Source organism: Hippoglossus stenolepis, chromosome 10 (genome assembly GCF_022539355.2).
Source record: "Hippoglossus stenolepis isolate QCI-W04-F060 chromosome 10, HSTE1.2, whole genome shotgun sequence".
NCBI lineage: Eukaryota > Metazoa > Chordata > Actinopteri > Pleuronectiformes > Pleuronectidae > Hippoglossus > Hippoglossus stenolepis.
This window is the reverse complement of record NC_061492.1, coordinates 9,871,979-9,892,591: the sequence shown is the minus strand read 5'-3', so window position 1 is coordinate 9,892,591 and position 20,613 is coordinate 9,871,979. Positions and strand designations below refer to the sequence as shown.

The 20,613-nt window shown below is 41.6% G+C and overlaps 3 protein-coding genes across 5 annotated transcripts in view; 2 read left to right on the top strand and 1 right to left on the bottom strand.

Annotated features, from left to right (window-relative positions):
• Nucleotides 1-1,328: 1,328 nt before the first annotated feature.
• On the top strand, nucleotides 1,329-3,422 carry LOC118115909. The gene is made up of 6 exons (XM_035167126.2): nucleotides 1,329-1,438; nucleotides 1,528-1,587; nucleotides 2,127-2,405; nucleotides 2,823-2,948; nucleotides 3,029-3,056; nucleotides 3,139-3,422. Exons 1-6 carry the CDS (start codon nucleotides 1,393-1,395, stop codon nucleotides 3,263-3,265), a joined length of 666 nt encoding a protein of 221 aa, XP_035023017.1. The 5' UTR covers nucleotides 1,329-1,392; the 3' UTR covers nucleotides 3,266-3,422.
• Nucleotides 3,423-3,496: 74 nt separating this feature from the next.
• On the bottom strand, nucleotides 3,497-7,854 carry ptafr (platelet-activating factor receptor). Of its 2 annotated transcripts, XM_035167125.2 has the most exons (3): nucleotides 7,758-7,822; nucleotides 6,907-6,923; nucleotides 3,497-5,663 (listed from the first exon to the last, which is right to left on the bottom strand). In XM_035167125.2, the coding sequence occupies exon 3, from the start codon at nucleotides 5,654-5,656 to the stop codon at nucleotides 4,499-4,501; it is 1,158 nt and encodes a 385-aa protein (XP_035023016.1). In that variant the 5' UTR covers nucleotides 5,657-5,663; nucleotides 6,907-6,923; nucleotides 7,758-7,822; the 3' UTR covers nucleotides 3,497-4,498. The 2 variants fall into 2 exon arrangements, with proteins under 2 accessions (XP_035023016.1, XP_035023015.1); XM_035167124.2 differs by lacking the exon at nucleotides 6,907-6,923 and having other exon boundaries at nucleotides 7,758-7,854.
• A 7,673-nt stretch (nucleotides 7,855-15,527) lies between these two features.
• luzp1 (leucine zipper protein 1) overlaps nucleotides 15,528-20,613 on the top strand; it is a 46,261-nt gene continuing 41,175 nt past the window's right edge. The window contains exon 1 of one of the 2 annotated variants that reach the window (XM_035168146.2): nucleotides 15,528-15,659. The gene's annotated coding sequence lies outside the window, so the exon portion shown is untranslated. The remainder of the gene's footprint in view (nucleotides 15,660-20,613) is intronic. The other variant, XM_035168143.2, reaches the window with a different exon arrangement.

Below are 20,613 nucleotides of genomic sequence, written 5' to 3'. Positions count from 1 at the left end.
CTCATCTGCAGCAAAAGACTTCTGGCAAATCGGGGGTGTAGATGACATGAGCAAAAAAGTTGCTGCACTGAAAGGTCACACCACATTAGCACGAGGTCGCCCTCCAAATGATAAATATCACAATTACTCAAAGCCATCAACGCACGCATCCGATGCTGCTCTAAAATCATTACTTCTCAGATTCTGCAAGAGTTTGGGGGTCTTTTCTGTTTCTAGTTTGGCCGATCACGTCTGAGCAGGCCTTTGTTGCACGCAGGTAACCAGTCTGTTATGCAGCCATCAGGTTTTTAATTTATCTGCATTCATAAGCAGATAGCTATTAGACAACAGAGACTGACTCACTACTGGTTGAGCGTGTGTATCCCCAACAGCGCCATACCCTGATTGCCACTGTGTAGACGGCTAGTATCAAAAAAGATTAATTCTGCTATTAGTGGATCCTAGTTGGATACATGCTGTGAAATTTAAAAATAAGAGTCAAAATCAGAGGGTTAAGTAACACGTAACTAACGTACGGCTCATGATGAGTTGATGCTTTGATGCAGGATGTATCACAGACTATTACAGACAAACAGGTAATAGAGCTGCTCCTGACACACAGCTGGGAGTTTAATGAAAGGAGCTGGTCTGGAGGATTCTAGTAACTTTTAGAGGAAGTTTGCTACTTTACTTCACCATTTCTCTTTAATCTCTGACCCATTCACAATAAAAGCATATATAATCTAGTTTTTTTAATGCAGGTATAATGATATTGTTGCGTGCTGTTTCTTTCTTTTTTATTTGCACATATTGACTTTTCATTTTTATTCTTTTAATTGGACTATATGAAATCCACTTGCTTCCTCTCACCTGCTCTGGCAGCCAGTCGTCACAGCCCGAGCCTGAAGGTGACCACTGTCGGAGATATGAAACGTTTCAAACACTTTAAAGGTTCTGTGGACTCTGGTTTTTCATGCAGCATTTAGAATTTTACAAATTGAAGGCTCTCGTGGTTGAGATTAAGTACAACTGTAAATATCCTGATGCAAACGTGCGCATTTGTTTTCGTGTTACTCTCATTATTCTTTAATTTTGTTGGACTCTGTAAAGTGTTTGATAGTTTTTTCCTTTTCATACCTCGCCTGTTGTTTTAATATCATGCCAAGATTTCAACAACAACACACAGGAGGTGGAAACACAGGATGCGGCTGCTTGCCTTTTTATTTTAAATGGTGGAATGTTATTAATAATTTCTATGCTGCAGTTTCGTTTCATATTTGGAAAAGGGAACTTGAAACTTCCCTTTCTCTTTTTTTCCCCTCCCCGATACTTCCTTCATTCTCACCTGTGCAGTGATTATAGCCCCTGGTTTATTCTTGCTCTTGTTAGTGGTTGTCCTCTTCTCTACACAACATGCTGCTTGGTACTTTTCTGCTGTTCTTCTCCTCTGTGAGCACAGGTAAGGCGACACTGTGTATCTTTCTAATCCAGAATACTGGTTTCAAATTCCCTGTTTCATTTTATTTGTGCTTCTTGTTGTCGTTGCAGTCAAATCCCAGATTACAAACTTGCTTGAATATTCCACCACGATCACTACTACAAGGAAAGGTAATACATCTGTGTTTGTTTAGTTGTCTGTCTGTTAGTTAGCAGGATTACGCAAAAACTACTCGACAGATTTCCACACAACTAGTTGGAAGGATGCAGTATGTGTCAGGAAAGAAGCCATTACATTTTGGGCTGGATCCGGATCAGGGGGCAGATCCAGGAATTGTTTTTTACTTTCTTTAACATTGAGAGACATTGGCACATGAATGTCTGTACAAACACTTGACACCAATCCATTCAGAAGAAATATATCATTGGGTATTTAGAACCTTAAACCTGTTTCTCCCGGCACCATAATCAAAGTAATCAAGGATCACCGAAGTAATTAGGATTCTTCCTCTGGCCAACATGAAAATCTATAACTTATTTCTCAGTTATCCATCTCATAGTTGCTGGGATATTTCAGTTTGGACCAGATTGGTGGATCCACAAACCAAAAGAACTAGAACTACACTGCTGATGTGGCTAAAAATCGGTTTCTCGTCTCCTTTCTTCCTCCACCACCTTCCATTCTGTATCTTTTACCTCCTCCTTCCCAGTAACAGTACCTCCTGTGTTGGTGCGGGCCAAACCGGACTACCAAGTTGTAGCAGGTCGAACAGTCGAACTGTACTGCGATGCTTACACCATACAGCGCTCCATCCGCTGGTCCTGGCAACATCTAGAGAGTGAGACCTGGCGAGAGGTGGGCCACAGTAAGAACCTGAACCTCACCGAGCCAAACCAAAGCGGGCCGTACCGCTGCAGGGCTGAGAATGAGTATTCCCAGAGTATGAGCAACATCATCACAGTCTATATCATCCCCATGCAGCCAACAGGTTGGTGGGCCATTTTGATTTGTTGCATACAGAGCATTGGGAAGTTGTTGTATAGGTTCACTCCTGCATGTTGTTGTTGTTTTTTCTCAGTGCTAATGACTGTTAGTTTGATTTGTCAGGACATTAATGACAAATTGTGACATTTCTTCTGAGATGTTAAGAATGCAACAACAACCATTACTTAATGTGCTCTAAACAGTGATTGGTACGATTGTTCGGTGTTCCCTTTGGGGAAGTGCAGGGCTGACTTTGCTGCGATTTGGACACACAATATGTTTAATATTAATAAATTTGAATAAACAATCGGCCACCGTTCTGTAGCAGTCACTGGGTTTGTGAGTGGAGGGGGGCGGGCAGCGTCCCTTAACTGTCAGCCTGCGGGCCGAGTTGAACCTGCCATTCTGTTTCCCCAACTAGAGAATTTCGGGATCGCCGGCTTCGTTCTTTCTCTCCTGGCCTTGATCGTCAGTCTGACTGTTCTGTGTTGGCTGGGCTGGGAAAGATTACGTGGCAAACTGCCCCCCTCGAACACTGCAGCTAAAGGTAAAGAACACCACAGAGCAGTTTTACTGTTCAAGCAGATATCTTAAATGATTCATTTAAAATTCTTTGTTTTCTTCAAGGTTTTCCTGCACCCGAAAAGGCACAAAAGTCAGTACACACTCACATTTGTATCATTGTTTGTAATTTGGTCCACTATTAACAGACTGACTGCATTTTTTTTTCACACCAGGGGAGGTCTCCCAAATAATGAAGGCGACGGAGGTGTGTACATGAATTACACAAGCAACAACCAAGACTACAGTAATCTGGACCCCGTCAATATGACAGGGGACAATATGTACTCAAGTCTGTCATGAACAGTCAGGGGAAGGTGAGACGTGCAATAAAAAGAGGAAGAACGATTTTCATTTAATATCAGCATGTAGCGCTCATCATTCTGTTTGACCTGATAGATACGGTTTGCCATATGATGTCAGTGTGTACTTTAAAGTTAATAAACGCAATTGGAACATGGTTCAGTTGTCTTTGTCTTAACTCACATGTTCTTATTTTAGTTTTTGTGCACACAGATTAATACATGCATTCTATTACTTTTTCATTTAAATTTATCATCACAGTCACAGCAAATGAAATCCACACATAAAAATGTTATTACAGGGTTATAACAAATCGTACTTTGAGAAGATGTTTCGGGAACACTGCACACACCTTTTGAATAGAATACAAGACAACCACAGCTGTTCAAATGCATCAGAAAATCTGTTTGGCGTTACAGCAGATATGTACAGCTTTCTTTCCCCCAGTCAGTCATGGGCTGTTTTTCTTTCACCACGAAACATAGATGGGATGACACAATATTGGATGGCAGAGGGGAAACACAACTCAAGCATTATAACTTCTGTTCCCTGGTTTCACAATGCCAGATAGGACTTGTCCAGGCGTGCCGGTCATCAGTACGAGCATGCTTTGCTGGAAAGGCGTCACGTGAGAAGAGATGCGTGAACACAGACGTGATCCACATTTTACTATCCAGATTACGACTGATCATACCAAGTGTCACAAAATGGTCAAATGTTTGTACATCGTGCATTATTGATCGTACATTTTCTCAAAAACATTGTGAGATTTCTTTGATTACTTTTTATTTCTTTATTTTACTAAGATTTTGTGTGTGTGTGTGTAATCTAGTGAGAAGCTAAGGCACCATATGTTTAAAATTGTTGACTTTGTGTCTGGTGTCTCTTCAGTTAATTTAACAAACTGATAAAGTGCATTTCTTACATAAGTTGTGTTTTATCACTTCTGCTTGCAAAACTTCTGCTTTTCAGCTTCCACTTCACACAGGAAGAGCAGGAGGACTGGTGTAATTCAGACATCAGCTCTCACAGCATATGTGCATAGTCACAAAATTCTGTGTGGTGTGTAATTTTTAACGAGTCGCAACAAGAGAGTTGTGGTCTTGCACACACGATGCATCCCACCACAACACACCAAGGACACTTGACATGCCAAGCACAAACCCTCCTGTCAGGCTCATGCGCCATGTAATAAATATCTACATTTTTATACAACTATTACAAATGTCTGAATCAATCCATGCCAGGTTGTTGGATCTCACTGGGAAGTCTCTGGCTTGGATTTTTGCTGTCCATAGACATCTGAGAGGTGGCCGTGTGCGAGCACCCTTCTCCCTTTCCGATTCTTTTAACTTGAGCCACGATGAACCTTCTGAACTTCCTCGTGGCGAAAAAATAGACGACAGGATCCAGGATGCAGTTGAGGCCCATGAGGACCAAGGTGATCTGATGTGCGTCGTTGAGCGCCTGGAGAGTGCCCTGGTCCCAGTCCACGTGGCCCCAGCCCTGGTTGATCTGCAACACCGCCAGTGTCCAGGGGCCTTGGATGATATGGTGGGGCAGGAAACACAGAGCGAACACTCCCACCACTGCCAGCAACATCTGGAGAGCCCTGCGTTTCACCCCCCTGGGCCTTTTGGACTTTCTGGACATAGTTGATGCAGATCTTATTTCAGGCTGGGGAGGATTTTGAGACAGTAACGCTCGAGCGATAAGGCAATTGCACACCACAACAAGAAAAAAGACGACATAGAACATTCCAATTATTAAAAAATGCATGGCAGCTACTTCTGTCTTCTTTTCATCAGTCTCATTTTGATATCCCTCAAAGCAGCGAGTGACGTTGTTCTCGTCAGTGTAGGTTCCTGGAGACGCCAATTGAGGAATCGCCATCCCTATGGTCAATGCCCAGATGATGACGCACACGATGATGCCACGGCGCCTGTGGTCTGAGGAGGCCGCGTCCAGAGGCCGGGTGACCGCCCAGTACCTGTTGACACTGATGGCTCCGAGGAAGAGGATGGAGCAGTAGTTGTTGATGAAGAACAACGACCCCGTCAGCCGGCACATGAAGTCTGTGTACACCCAGTTACCATGGCGACTGTAGTAGCCAATCCAGAAGGGAAGGGCGGACACGAAAAGAAGGTCAGCAATGGTCAAGTTGGTCATGTAGATGCGGATTTCACCCATGGACCTGGCTGCGCGGAGGCGGCGCACAACAAACAGCACATAGATGTTGGCGAAGAGGCCGAGGATGAAGATGATGCCATAGACGACGGGGAAGAGGACGTAACGAAACTCAGAGTCCAGGAAGGTTGAGACATTGCTGGCTGTAGTGCCCGGCCCAGAGGTTACTGTCATGGCAGTTCCTTCTGTGGTTGACGCCACCATTTTTATTCTGTGAGTGACAGAACATATCAAGTTATGTGCAACTTAGATCTGGATGTAGAGTATTTGTACACAACAAAATTACAATATACACACACAAAATGTACCAAATAAAATGAATAAATGACTTAGGAACTAAAGTTCACCATCTTATACAAACGTGTCAAAGCAAATGAGATATAAATATACTGGTGGTAGCATAAAGAAATCCTACCTCTAGTTTCAAGAGTGGACACAAAATGTTAATTCGAAATATCTTCTGACACTTTTTTCCCTTAATTTAGATCCACAGCATCTCATCCAGGAAGTAAACGCACCACAAAGTCACAGACAAATACTACGAAAGAACCTGTGAGCAATGTACGATTCACCACCAGCATCATAAAGATTTAAAAGCTGAGGTGCAGAGTCCGGAGGCGGATACTGAAAGAGAAGCAGTTATTACCGACGTCATGTGACTTTCATATGAACAATTTCAAAACCAATGCATCCAAAGTCTTACCCAACTTTACTCAACATATGAGAGGATGTTATCGCAATCAGAGTCAAAGTGAGTCTCTTGTCAGAATTACAACAGCAAGTTCAATTTGACTTGATCTTTGGACTTTAACGCACTGTGAATGAAGTCCCTGAAGAATTCTTCAAAATGTACAGTCCAATTTGTTTTAGAAATCAGTTGTATGTTCGCTTCCGTTTCCAAACCACACACGCAGAGAAGAGACATTTTACTATTCCGCTGTGGTTTTGTCTTAAAATTGTCTATTTCAACATTTTTGGAAAATGAAAATGTAATCAAACAAAAGTCTGCGTCTCACATAAATAACCGTGTTGTCTGAATCCTTTTCTGTAAGTCGACACCCTGATGTGATGAGGAAACCCAAAACGGAAGGATTCATCTTTAACCTGCATCTTCCTTTCCGCAGAAATCTCACTGTTTTCACGAAGACTTCTGCAAAAAACTCCTCTCCTTAATCATTAGAATCAACATAAGCATGACTTTTATTTTTACTTTTACTGCGGAAAACAGTCAGACTTCTCCAGAACTATTCCTTTCTGAGGTTCATACTCTGGCCTATGAGTCATCATTAGTTGAGGCCAATGGGTACTAATGCATTCATGCTCTCACATTGGGCTTTAGATGACAATAACCTATCTAAGGATTTTTGTGTCACTGACCACATAATGTATTTCTGGGAGAAATAAGGCAGAACTTTGTCTTCCTCTTTCTGCAGAACTCTTATTGGATTACTCACTGGATGACTCTCAAGTGCTTCCGTTTTGAAGTTGTTTTTATGGATCCGGACAAATTATTCCGCAGAAAGCATCCATGAAAAAATAAAAAATGACAATGAACAACAAAGCAAAACCAGCACCACCAACTACCAACCAACACACTCATAAATAAATCCACACAGTTTGATTAATTTGTTTGGTTATTTCGATCGTCTTTCTTCTGGCACAAAGGACATATTAAAATATACACGTCTCCCCTTTTAACACATACACTTAAAAATACATTAATATATTGTGTCTGAAGTCAGTGATTCTTTTTTCTCTGTATTAAACCAGATCACAGTCTTTTTCTCATCCTGACCTAAAGTGCTGTGATTGCCTTAAAATAACCACTAAAAGTTTAATGATGTATGAAGTCACAACAAATGGATATTAATATATTTTCCAAATTCTTTGTTTATAAGACACCGGTGACTGTAACATACCACTTGATAAAATTCAAAATAGTGACACTTTGTAACTGTTTCCCTGCCATTTTCTAATGAGACACCCCTTTATAAGATATTATAAACTATAACTTTACTGATATTCAATCAATGATTTACGAGTTGTGATAATGGTGAGCTATTGATAAGAATATTCTTTGATTGGTATCATATCTCAAAATTGTTACATTTGTACAACAGGATAAAAGGTAATTAATTTTGCTATTAAATTTAAGGAAAAAAGATACAGAGCATAACATGTAACTATTAGGCAAACGTTTGATATCTGCCATAATTCACTCCTTTTTTTACTACACTTGCCACAGACACATTTTATATGTCGTAATTTCTTAACAGAAAGAGTAAATAATAAGCAGTGGACTTACCAGACTGTTTCTTCTTCTCTAATATCTCTCAGGCGGTGAACACTGTGAACCGGAGCTCTGAGGAGTAAGTGAAGTTATTGTGTCATTACTGGGTGTGTCTCCTTATAAGTATGAGTGAGAATGTTTCAGCCTCAAGACGAAGGAGGGGTGGACTTCCTCCAGTCTTCACAGGGGAAACCCTCGGTGTTGCAACACAGATTCCTGTCCGTCAAAATGAGAGAGAGATGTTTATCATGGAGCAATCTGGGTGTTTTCTGTGTGTTTTTCTCTGAGCGACTTCTCCAATAATGTGTTGCAGTTCATTCAGACATGGCGTCTTTACCACCCATACATGCATACACAGGCCTGTGCTCTCCTGAGTGCATCTGTTACTTCACTGACATGGTCAAATATGCATACGTATCTATACATTCCAATATATTTATCTTATATTATAATTTCCCATCCTCCAGATTCCAACATCTTTAAACTTCCCATATTCCTTATTTTGTGTGGAATTTGTTCTATAATTTGTACTTCTTGTGCAAAGTAATACTAGCTAATTACTGTATGTTATATATTATAAGAATTTTTACCACACAAATTGTAGGGATTACAAAGCTGTGATAGCCTTAGTTATTTTTCAAAACAGAGGCTGCTGTAGCGATAAGATAAGATGAGATGAAATGAGATAACATAACATAACATAGTATAAGAAAGAACTATAGTAATCCTCAAAGATAATATAGAACTGTTAAGTTTAACAGAAAGAAAAATGGAAATTACAGGAGCAGCTGTTAGAAAAAGAGAAAGATAATCAGTTTACAAAACAGAGAAGCTTTGCGATAAAAAGAAAATGAAGAAAGGATTTAAAAAACACTAAGGCTGTTGTCCATCTGATCTTAATGGGTCCACTGCTCCAGAGGTTGAGGTTTCTAACAAGTCAGCCTTAGTAGTTGATATATTTTGTTAAAAGCCCTCAGAGCTCCATTCACAGATCGAAGTGGGAGTCCATGGACATAGGGGGTTAGTAAGTTCCTGATGGGATTTGTCGGCAGACTTAGAAAAGGCCAGGTTTACATTCATGATGACATTTTTTTATTTAAAGTCTGTTTTTAAATCATCTGTTTCATGTTGTATTTGCCTACCCACCACAGATCTCTTGTGTGGGGCCTACAGCCAATAAAACCACACTATCATCAACATTATCTTGATTGCATGTTAGAGTGACAAGAGGTTAAACTGCTTCTTATTATGGCCCATGATTCTGGCTCATCAGCAGCCGAGGCAAATGTGTACTTATGCATGTTAACCACGTGGGGGAGGAAGAGGCTTGTGAAAAAGAGGGGAAGACTTCTCCTCTTTCTCACACAGTGCACAGTGGTGGAGGGATTGTATTCAACACACAACACAACTACACAAACCTCTCCTCTGAGTGTGTAGTTTTAACAACCCCTTCCCCCCCTGCAACGTAAAAATTAGATTCCAGCTCCTATGTAGAAGCACAACGCAACACGTCCTCCTCTCCCTGGTGCCACAGTATAATTCCTAGATTAAGGTTAACCAGCCTCCCCGACCTTATGGCTGTTATTATGGTTTGGCAGCGGAACAAGACAGCAAGAGCTCTCTGGTGGTTGTGCCCTGCATGACTGCCAGACACGCTGTGCCTTTGCTTGGTATACAGGGCTGCAGTGTTTGAAAAAAAAAAAGAAAAGAGGAACGTTTCACATATACATCTTATTGCTCGTGGTTTGGGTGTGGATTCAAAAGATTCCACAGCAAGACGCTGAGATTTGTTTTGGTCATGAAATGGAGAGCAGCGTATGAGGGATGTGGTTTGGTTCAAAAGCTCGGTATGAGATATTAAATGTATCGTAGGCTGTACACTGTACGACATCAATTCAACTGAAACAGCTCATCTTTTATCATCACCCTACATGAGTTCAAATAAATATTTCAAGTTACTTTGGCTCAAAAATTATAGTTAGCATTTTTTCTCCAGAGACTCTTTCTTGTAATAAATGGAAAAGTTTTTTGGAAATATTTTCTTTTTTTGACACGATTGGGGATATCGACACCAATCTCACATGTGGATGCTAAATATAAATGTAAAGCAGTCAGGTATGATAAATTATCACAAACACTAGAATCAACGTGGAACTGCTTTACTGCCCGATAACATAGGCTATAACAAAATCTTGCAGTCTGGTTGTTTACCCTAGTTTTCCATCTTTGTGCTAAGCAAAGTTAAGCTAAGCTAAACAGCTGCTGGCCGTGGCTTTGTTTTGATAATGTATAAAGTAGTACCAGGCTTTAAGCTAAGTCACAGCTGTCTCCAAGTGAAACAGGGCTTAACCAGGGTGAAGATTAGTGTCTGTTTCAGTCCCAAAGCCCCTTCACTTTTAAATTAACTCATTAATTAATGATGCATTGAGTCAAAATATTGAGACAAAGGAATAAATAGCTCTTCAATTGTTCATATTTGGTGACTTGGTTACAGTGGATATCCGTTTTAGCATTCGGTGGATATTGGAGTAACATCATCATCATCATCAACAGTGACCAGGTTCTGGTCTTCATCAACTCCTTAAGGAAATAGCTGACTCTCTCCACTAGTTGCAAACTTTTCCTTATGTTTTAATAGACTTCTTCACTGTTTCACTGCCCAAAAAAAGCCACAGATCAGAAGGTGAACGAAAACAGCGAATCTGGACGCTTTCACAGCCTCTAAGTTTATTGAGCTTTTGTTTCGATTTCAGCTGTTTTGGCATTTTCACAACTCATAATATGACTTTGAGCAAATTATTAAAATTTATTTCGCTGAACTCAGCGGGGAAAGTATTTTTTTACAAAGTTGAACCAGAGCGGCTTGCAGTGTTTTACAGTGTAATGTTAAATAACTCTTGGATTCAAATGCAGACTTGCCAGGATGGCTGTAGTTTCATGCTTCACAAATATGTCTGTGGGCTTTACACTTGCACCTGGCTCCTCTCTGCATGCCACTTGATTCCTTCTCTTGAATATGGTTTTCTGCCTCTAAATGGCCCTGAAACGTTTTGGAAAAGATTGATACAGGTCATCCCTTGATGTTCTACACTGCTGCTGCTGCTGCACGGGGCGGACCGAGGTATTTTTCCTCTCGAAGAATGGTTGCAGTTTCAGTCCAGGTGTGCAGAGACACAAGAGAGGGGAAGCTGCCAGGACCTCAACAGCTTTTTTTTTTTTTTTATGGGATAGCTATGCTACAGTCAGAAGTCAGAGTCATGCATTCCTCAGGGAGGCAGGAAGGGAGGGAGCCGCCTGTGTGGACCTTTTCTCGTCCCATTAACACCTTTTCACAGTCGCTCCTTCACTTGATCTTGATGCATGGCTCGTTGCCTCTGGCCCTTCGACATCAAAAGCCCCAGTGAGATGCAGACAGGTAGGTGTTCAAGGCCGCTTCAGGGGAAAGGCAAGGACGCCGCGGTTGAGAATTGATAAATGAGTGTAGTGTGTTTGACTGCACATCTTGCCTGGCAGTGGGTTCGTGGCGGAACCGGGGAGTGCAGGTCTCTCAGGCAAATTCGCTGCATGCCAGAGGCTGAGGTTTGAGGAATGTCCCCCTGCAGTGAGTAGAGAGAGAGAGAGAGAGAGAGAGAGAGAGAGAGAGAGAGAGAGAGAGAGGGCCACGTGAGGCAGAGCGAGACAGGCTGAGGCATCTGTACTTCAAGATGATATAAGACCTGACGGGAAGACGGGGACTTTTTTCCAACCTTATCAAAGACTTGAAGCTCTCTCCCTCCCGTGGGACGTTCTGTCTATTAGGGACATAAAAACCTCAAACATCAGACCTCAGCTATGGGAAAGCAAGAGTGTCAAGATTTAATGCAATTTAACTAATATGACACGATTGTACAAGCGAGGTTGTTTGTAAAGAGCAGCTCTACACATAGCGTGCATATACAACATGGAATGTTAGACAATGATACACAATGTTGTCATGGCGCTTGATGACATCGGATAAGTGCACGTTTCCCTACATGACAAGCTGCCCCACATTTTAATCCATCAGGGTTACATCTGTTTAAATACTGGTCATAACCCGCCCTGAGAGCACAGTGAATTAAGCACATTAATCCTTATAATCGCTGTAAAAAGGACATAAAGTAGGAAAGCTCCAGTATGAGCCATATTGTGGCGTCAAATCCTTCTACTTTGGTCTCGTTTTATTCCTACGTTCTCATTTTGGATTGTCAAAATAATATTGTCAGGTGACTATTGACCCGATCCCTGCACTCTGTACTATTGGCTGCTTGTGATTTTGGAGATCTGCACAGGATTATTAGAGATTAGTCTGCTGTTTCAGCCTCCGCAACTCTCTCTGGAGAAGATAAAATACCCAATGTGAAAAGCAAACAAAAAAATCATGTGGGCTTAAGAAGACTTTTTATCTGTTTGAAAAATTTATCGCGATTTGTGCTGTTTATTTGCTCAAATTCTTATTGGGACAAACAAGCTGACGTTTTCTGGCTGGTGAAGGATGTTTGTGATTAGGAAGGATGTTGGCCAGAACACGGCTCTTCCTGAATCAGCTTGTCCAGTGTGTCCCACAGAAAATCTACTGTAGGAGATTACATTCCCTCAGACTTCGTCCTTATGCATGCTTTAGATCGCATATGCATTTGCATTTACATCGTTTGACGTATTAAGGCAAATTCCCCAAATGAGAGGAACCTGTCTGTGCATGAGCCAAACCTCTCGGGACGGATGAAACATGACCGATGAACATTAAAAAAAGAGGCTCTTTCCACGCTCCTCTTTACTTATATTTCATCTCACTGCTTCCAGAGCCCTGACGGATGTTTAGGGCTTTGCTTCTTCATAGATCAACCCAGTATCTCTGGAAAATAAGAGAAAACCCCATTTTTTATGGCAACATTCTCTCTCACGCTGGGCCTTTGTCTTTGAAGAACCGTTAGCATGAGAAATATAGGGACACACAAGGCAAGGCAACTTTTTTAAATAGCATGTTTTAGACACAGCGGTAGATTCAAAACATTACAAAATAAAAGATTTAAAAGTGTAGCATAAAACAGGTAAAAAAGGTTTAAAGAGGTAAAATAATTAAAAAGGATGAATCTGAAATGTTCAAAGAGAAAAAAATTACAAATAAAAACGATAGAACTGTGTAAAATAATACATTAAAAATAGAATAAAATACAATGATGTATGACCTTGAAATAGCTTAGTAAAAGGCACTTGTGAATAAAAAGGTTTTAAACCTGGTTTAAAAAAATGCAATGGATGAAGGGTTAAATTGGAGTAGAGATATGTAGGCAGTCACATATTCACATTCACCTGTGCTTGGATTTCCTGTTGTGGAGCTCAGGTGTTTGCACGGGCATGCCCGCTAATGCAGCAGCTTCTGAAAGGATTTAATTTTCACTTTGATAACTCTGGTATTTTGGGCCTTTTCCCCACCTGGAGAGATCATCCCTGTGACATCATTTATACCTCACCTTGCCCATTGTGTCAAATGGCATGATTAGAGCAGCATGGTCGTTGCATAATCCCTGTAGGCATGTTCAACGAGGCGGAAACAAAGGATCTGACTGTGGGAATCTCGACAAAGGACGGTTTTAATTGCGCAATCGTCTCACCGGCACCGTCAAGGTCCCAGATAGATGTGAAGGTTCGTGAATGTCCTGTAACTTCCTGAGAGAAACACAATGTCCCGTGGATGTTACATTTAAATGGAAACCAAGGCAGCACAGATTTTGTTTTTGATAATAGAGCAAAGTGCTAAAATGACGGCAGTGTTTATGACCTCCTCTGCCCCCAAATTAAGGAGTGTTTCACAAGAATGTGTCTAAGTAGGTCCAGTGTGTGTGTGTTTGTGTTTGTGACTTCACCTGGTTTGGCTGGCTGTCTCTGACATTCACAACAATTAGGAGGTATTTTATCATCACACTGAAATCATTTCCACACGTACGTAACTAAAACATAATGAACGCAGGTTGAAGAATTTACTGCCCCGCCATAATCACGCTGTAATAACAGAGTGCACAGTACACGCGAGTTGCACTTATTATGCTGTATCACTGCAGTGCACTTGAAGTTAGCACACTCAGTGGCCCCAGTTGAAACCAGGGAGTGTGTGTGTCCATGTGCAGCTACAGGGAGACGCTGCACTGAGTGGAACACGGACTGATCCATGTGTCCGTTGTGAGGCTCGAACCATCTGAGCTAATCTGGGTTTGGACTCAGGGGAAGAAAACTGTTCAAACTGCTAAACAACCCAACAACTTTATCCACTCTCACAGAAAGGTACACAAAGTAGTAGTAGTGGTGGTTGTGGTGTTACTGCTGCCACAACAACCAGCCTAAAATCAATCTCTATGAATACAGTCAAGGTTCATGGGATCTAAAAGGTCCAGAGGAAAACTATAATAGTTTATTGAACAAACTGGATAAAACTCTTTGGACGCATGAACTTCTCAACAGGTGATTACACTTGGAGAAAAATATAAGAGATAATAAACAAATACAATAATGATTACAAAATAAAACATCAGAACCAGGAGCAATTAGATTACAAATAAGAAAATAATTGTAAAGAGATGTTTTTCAACCATAAAGCTGATCAAAGTATTTCAAGCCATAAACCGGCTTCAAATAAACTTGTTTTCGACTCATTGGCATGAGAACAGAGACTTCTTGCATTAGAGCTTAATGGCTTTGGTATAGGCCTAATGTTTAGATAAACACACTTACCAAACCCGAGGGGCTTTTTGGACAATAATCGGGGTCCAGGGTCTCAGTTGCATGTATCATCGACATCAAAACAGTTGTGGAGCTCTATTTGTGACATCTGTACATTTATGGTCATATGCAGAAAGATCACCATTCTTATGGCAGCCAAAAAACTTTGATATAATAAAATACAGATTCATAATATGTGAATAAATTGGAAAGATAATTCCCTTTATCCATTGAGTTCATGTGACTGTATGATACTTTTGGTAGTTTATGTCATAAACTCTCATTCTTGACATTGGAATAATCGTCGTGCACAACATTAAACTTTACAGTAAGTTTGTACTTGTTAGCAATTTATAGATTGTTATGGTTTAAACCAAAATAGTGCCATGATGATAAGGATAATAAAATGCTTCTCCTCTGTTATTCAGTGCTGTTCATCATACTGACAATAAAATAAAATGTAGAGAGAGATTTCTATGTTGTTATTGGTCGATCAACTGTATTATTAATACTGTATATTATATTTCCTTTATTCCATTTATTTATTTATTCCTTTAGGCCTATTTTATTCTTATTGTTGTTTACATTCATGATTGATTGTTTGTGTATGCGTGTGAGAGAGAGAGAGAGAGAGAGAGAGAGAGAGAGAGAGAGGGACATTAACTGTGAGTGGATCAGAATCACTCGGACTCTCCTCACAGCCTCAGCCTGGTTTTCTTTCCTCCTCGCCGGCCACCCTTCGCCCGGGTGATGTGGGGGAGAGAGGCGGGACCTCGAAGCCGGGAAGGGCGTTCTCTTTGCGGTCAGACCGGGCAGAGTCATCCCGAGGGGTGGGTCCTCCGGCAGCACAGAAGGAAAACCCACCTTTTTTCATTGTTACGGACGCGGTGGTGGAATGTGATGGTTTGATCTCCAGCAGCGGGCCAGCGACCGAGGAACTATCCGCGGGGGGAAAAAAGCACCGACGAAAGCCGCACTCGGGAGCCGGTGTGACCGCGAAGGCAGAGCCCGCCTCTGTCGCCTCCAAGTGTCCGGGGCGAGTCTGAGAATGTGCGGATGAACTTGTCCGCGCCGAGTCGGCAGCAGCGAGTCCGACCGTCCGCATGAGCTCGCACCGTGGGAAGTTACGTGGATTTTACCGTAGCGGGCGTTTTAATGTGACCGGGCGCTGGAGCCGCGAAGGTAAAGTTCGCCTCTTGTACTTTGAGTGTTTTATTTGTGTTTGTGGGAACACGGGGAGTCGTGTTTCAGGCTCCGCGCCGCGGCTTCCTGAGTCGGGACTGCAGAAGTCTGAACTGCGGCAAGTTTTTCAACCCTCCTCCTCCTCCTCCTCCTCCTGCTGCTGCTCTTCCTCCTCTTCCTCCTCCTCTGCTCGGGCTGTAGCCAAAGTGAAGCATCCAGGACTGCGGCGAAAACCCCAGGTGTTTTTCAAAATGCGTCTTATTGGAGACACTTGCGTCACGTTTCTACGCAGTTGTCGGTGTTACATGGTTGCGTTCACCTTGTGTCTACGCACATTGTAACGTCACGCTCCCCCCCCCCCCAATAGGCTACAGAATAGGACTGTCCAAAATGTATATCGAGACAAAACTATTCATAATCGTCGATATCGATAATTATCTCGATCAATATTACATATTTGTTTCTTTTAAAGTTGAAAGACAATTGATTGAATTCTATCTCGATAGATATTGATATGGTTTAATCGCTGATCCCTACAAGGCAGTGATTCTTTTTTTTTTTTAGATTAAAAAGCTCAGATGATAGCGTCAATCTCTGGGGAGGGGAATTCAATTTGAAGTTTATGAAAAGCTCTTTTCGAGCCACTTTGAACATATGAATGTTGGGGGCTGGTCGATATGGCCAAAAGGTGAGACCGATCATTACCGTGAGAAAAATGTCACGGTGTTATTAATCCTGAGTGAAGGATGTGGTTTTAAACTCTTCTTTGTGGACAGAGAACAAATTAGATACATCTCATGTTAAACTTCCTCACTGTACCTATTAGCAATGTATCGCTATATATATATATCAAACCTTTTTTATTGTTATTCATTGTTAAATTATACTACAATAAGTATTGATATTGTTTCATAGCCCAGCCCTACTACAGAATAGAAAGCTATAGATCACACACACCGGGAAAGTACATACTTCCTGTACCTGTCGTAGTCTTTAAAGTTTTGTTCAGGACGTTCTCTTCCTATGAGCTGGTTGGACCTTGCCTGTACTTTGTCTCCCAAACGTATTAAGTCATCGGGAGTTTTAGGGTATTTTCTTGTAAGGTTTCAGTTTCTGTTGTTGACACTCACTATCAGCCAGATAAGCTACTGCATTTCTAGACTTTGTACCAGACTACATGGCCAGGGTTTTCCCCTAAGGACAAAAAGCAGGAAAAGAGGGCTAACCCATTCACATGAACATATTTTAATATATCTCTCCTACACTTTATTGTATGTTTTAAAGAAAGGAAAAGCTGTATGGTATGTGGAAAATGTGTATAGTGCAGTTCACGTAAGGTGGCATTCACAAAGGCCAAAAATATTAAGGGAGGAGATGTGCAAAAGGACCCAATTTAAGCACCGTGAAATCATAATTGAGCACTAACATCACTGTATTTTATTCACTCGTGCATCAACCTGTGGAGAGCCTACAGAAAAAACTGGATGAATTTCACAGTACAGTGAGTTTACAGTAGGAAGGCATATTGAACACAACTTGTACTTAAGTCTTTCATCTGTTGAATGAGTTCAAGGCATTTTGACAGCAGCCAGACGACATTGTGGACCCGTGATGACAAAATGAGTTGTGCACATGTTCCTGTGTGCACTGGACAAGTTTTTTGGACGGCAGACAACTACAGTGCAATCGCAAAAGAGCTGAATCAGCCTTGGATGTAGTGCTGAACGTTAGTGTGAAAAACCTGCACTGAAAATGAGTTGCCAATGGGCAGAATATGAAAAGAAAAGACTGAGTATTCTATCAAGGGAAATGGCAAATACTCAGTTTCCAGCTTTTTAAAATGTAGAGATTTGGAGCTTTTTTTCTGGGATATCAAAAGATGAACTTTACAACCCTAGAAAGTTATGAAATCGAAAACCCTAAACAACTAGAATGTCACTCAGTAGAGCGCATTCCTCCGCCGAGGCCAAACACTCCTAGATATCAGTCCCCTGAATATGCCAGATCTTTTCAATCAAGATCAATGAATGGGAAATAGGTGAACGTGTCAAAACATGCCCATTTACGCAACGTTAAAGAAAGTGAAAAACAATTCTTAGATCCACCTCTTTGTGCGGATCTGCACCAAAATGTAATCGGGTTCTTTCTTCCCACATCCCATCCATCCCTTCCGTAGTTTTTGCGCAATCCTGCTGAAAATAAACAATAAAAAAAACAATGGACAGGGGCTAAAACATAACCTTTATGAGATCTGAGGTACTAACTATAATATCAGTTCATCACAGCCCTAATTGGATGACTTATTAAATCTATAAACACGCTTGTTCTGTTTGAGTATGTGTCTGTTTTCCTTCTCCATGTGATGGCATGTGTTGTGCGGCATAGGCTACACGCATGCATGTATTAAAACAAGGTGGTAGAGCCCAAGGTCTGAACAGTGTGCGCACTGTGCTGCCTCATCAGAACAGTAACAGAGGAGAGTGTGTGCACATGTGTCAACAGCAGAAAAGGTAGCTGTAGTGGTGGAATACTTATCTGCCAGGTGGGGCTCGTAAAGAGCAGCATGGGGAGGGAAGGAGATGGAGGGGGACCTGCCTTGACCTGTTTCAGACATGAAGGAGACCAAAAAAAAAGTTGCTGATGACTTTCCAGTAAGGCTCACCCCCCGAGCCAGCTGTAGATTATACCAGCTGAGCCAACCAGCATGTGCTGCTGTGAATCCACTTTGCTCCTGGCACTCGCATGGCAGCTTGTCCTGGAGGTAGACGTGTGAAAATGGTTTCCTTTGGTATTTCTTTGGTAGGGGGGTCATTACTTATTACACCGCATGTGGAGGGAATGTTGGGAGAGCTGCAAAGGGAAAATCAAACGAGAGTTGCAGCAACGCGAAGAGTGAGATGTCTACATTTTCCCTGATTACTGCTTGATCAGTGGATTTACAGTCTTGATTATGTTCCGAGTTTGGTTTGGTTTGGTTTGGTTGCTCTCTCTTGTGACACACGGATCCCAGCAGATTCTCCCTTTGACCTTCGTCCCTGTAACTGAACATGATTGCTAAGTATGCTGACACAGTGGGAGTGCCACAAATACCTGCTTTATGATCTTTAAACATTGCTGATGGCGACAATCGAAAGTTACACAGAGACAGAGTTTTCACCGTGTCCTGTTGAAGAGTTGTCGCCTGCCATGCAATGTAATAATCACACCCTATTTCTCCTCCTTTATGACCTGGGCTATTCCCCGCATGATCGGTTTTCCACTCCGCCACGACCGCCTTATGAAACAGCCTGTACTGCTTTGGGTGAAACCCAAAACTAATCATTATGGGTGTCCAATAAGGGTAATTATCAGACTTAGCACTGGACCTGGGGATTACGGAGTGGCTAAATGACGGCTCTGGGGATTAAATTAAAATATTGAGGTTTTCTGCCTGGGAGAATCAAACCGCCGGGAATGTCCAACCGGGCCTGCCGGTGGTGGTACAGCCGCTCCGCACATCATGGTTTAATGCCCAGAGCCCCTCCCGTTTGTGCAGTTCTATCACATCAGTGTGGAATTACGACACGTTACTATTGACGTCATCTGTTGCAAGTGCATGCAAATGGGAATGGATCGTTTTATTGCTCAACTGGACTTAAAGCTATATTTAGGAATTGTCCGATATTTCTCCAGCCATCAACCTGATTTATTATGAAAAGCCAAGAGAAAATAAAACACAGTGAAATGATAGTTAGACAATATTAAAACACTAGCTCACCATTAAAGTTTCCCAGAGACTAAGGTGACTTATGCAAAATGCTTGTTTTATGGGAGAAAAACATCAGAAACCCAGATATATTCAATTTACTATCTTGTATGACTCTAACCAGCAAGTGTTTGCTTAACTGATTAGTTACAGAGTAATTTTCTTTCAATCATCTGATCAACCAATTGTTTCAGCTTAAGTAACCATAGCAAAAAAAACAATTTAAAACGTCAATGTAGCAACTTCATTCCCAAAGGAATAAATGAGAAATGAGAAAAGAAAAGTCAGCAGCCACATGAACACACGTGTGTCTTGTGCAGTCTGACCTATACATCCTAATAAGCTGTAATAGATAGCTCAGATAGAATTAGACCGGATGGTGTGGCTTTCGGTTGTTATTAGTGGTAGACTCTCAGTTTCAGCCTCGGTAACCCTCTTGCTCGGGACCAGATTTGGCGGAGGATGCACACACAGGACGCAAGAGTGATGTTGCAGGTGTTACAAAACCGAGGCCTCCTTGAAATAGCAGCGCTGAATCATGGTCTCCGAGAGGCTCGTATTAAAGCCCACACACATTCTGTGAGTGAGTGAGTGTGTGTGTGTGTACGTGTGCGTTTCGATGTAATGCAGTAATGGGCTCAGTATCTGGGACAAATGCTGTTGACAATACGCAGGCCAGCTGGAGTTGCCGTCTGCATGTTAGCAGGCTCGCAGGGAGATGGGTTAATGCCATAATGTTGATTGTGCGGGACTCTGCTTGTACATGCTTTAGTGTGTGTGTGTGTGCAATTTTTTTTCAACACAAATTCCAAAACTACTATTTCCAGCTTCTGGTTTTGAGAAAATATCGGCTTGTCTTTGTTTTGATTGTAAATGGAACATTTTGGGGTTTTGGACTTTTGACCGTACTTTTAAAGACGGAGTGATTTGATTAGTCGAGAATGTAATCAATCATTTAGATACATTTTAGTCGCAGCCCCAGCAAAGTCAACTGCTTGTGTGCTGTGTACACATGTGTATCTTCACATATTTTGACTTGCAGAAGTGATTAGTCAATCAACAGACAATTGATCAACAACAGTTAATCTATACTCAGATTTGAAGAGTTGCTGCGTGTCGTAGTTTAGCAGCACATCAATTTAAACACGAGAATTAAGGCTTTAGGCTTTTTTAAACGAGAATGAGTGTCACGAAAAGATCAAAGTGAGT

Coding starts and splice junctions, on each gene's coding strand:
- LOC118115909 (XM_035167126.2), top strand. CDS start 1,393: ATGCTGCTTGGTACTTTTCTGCTGTTCTTCTCCTCTGTGAGCACAG. Junction 2,406..2,822: donor CATCCCCATGCAGCCAACAG/GTTGGTGGGCCA, acceptor TTCCCCAACTAG/AGAATTTCGGGATCGCCGGC. Junction 3,057..3,138: donor GCACCCGAAAAGGCACAAAA/GTCAGTACACAC, acceptor TTTTCACACCAG/GGGAGGTCTCCCAAATAATG.
- ptafr (XM_035167124.2), bottom strand. CDS start 5,656: ATGGTGGCGTCAACCACAGAAGGAACTGCCATGACAGTAACCTCTGGG.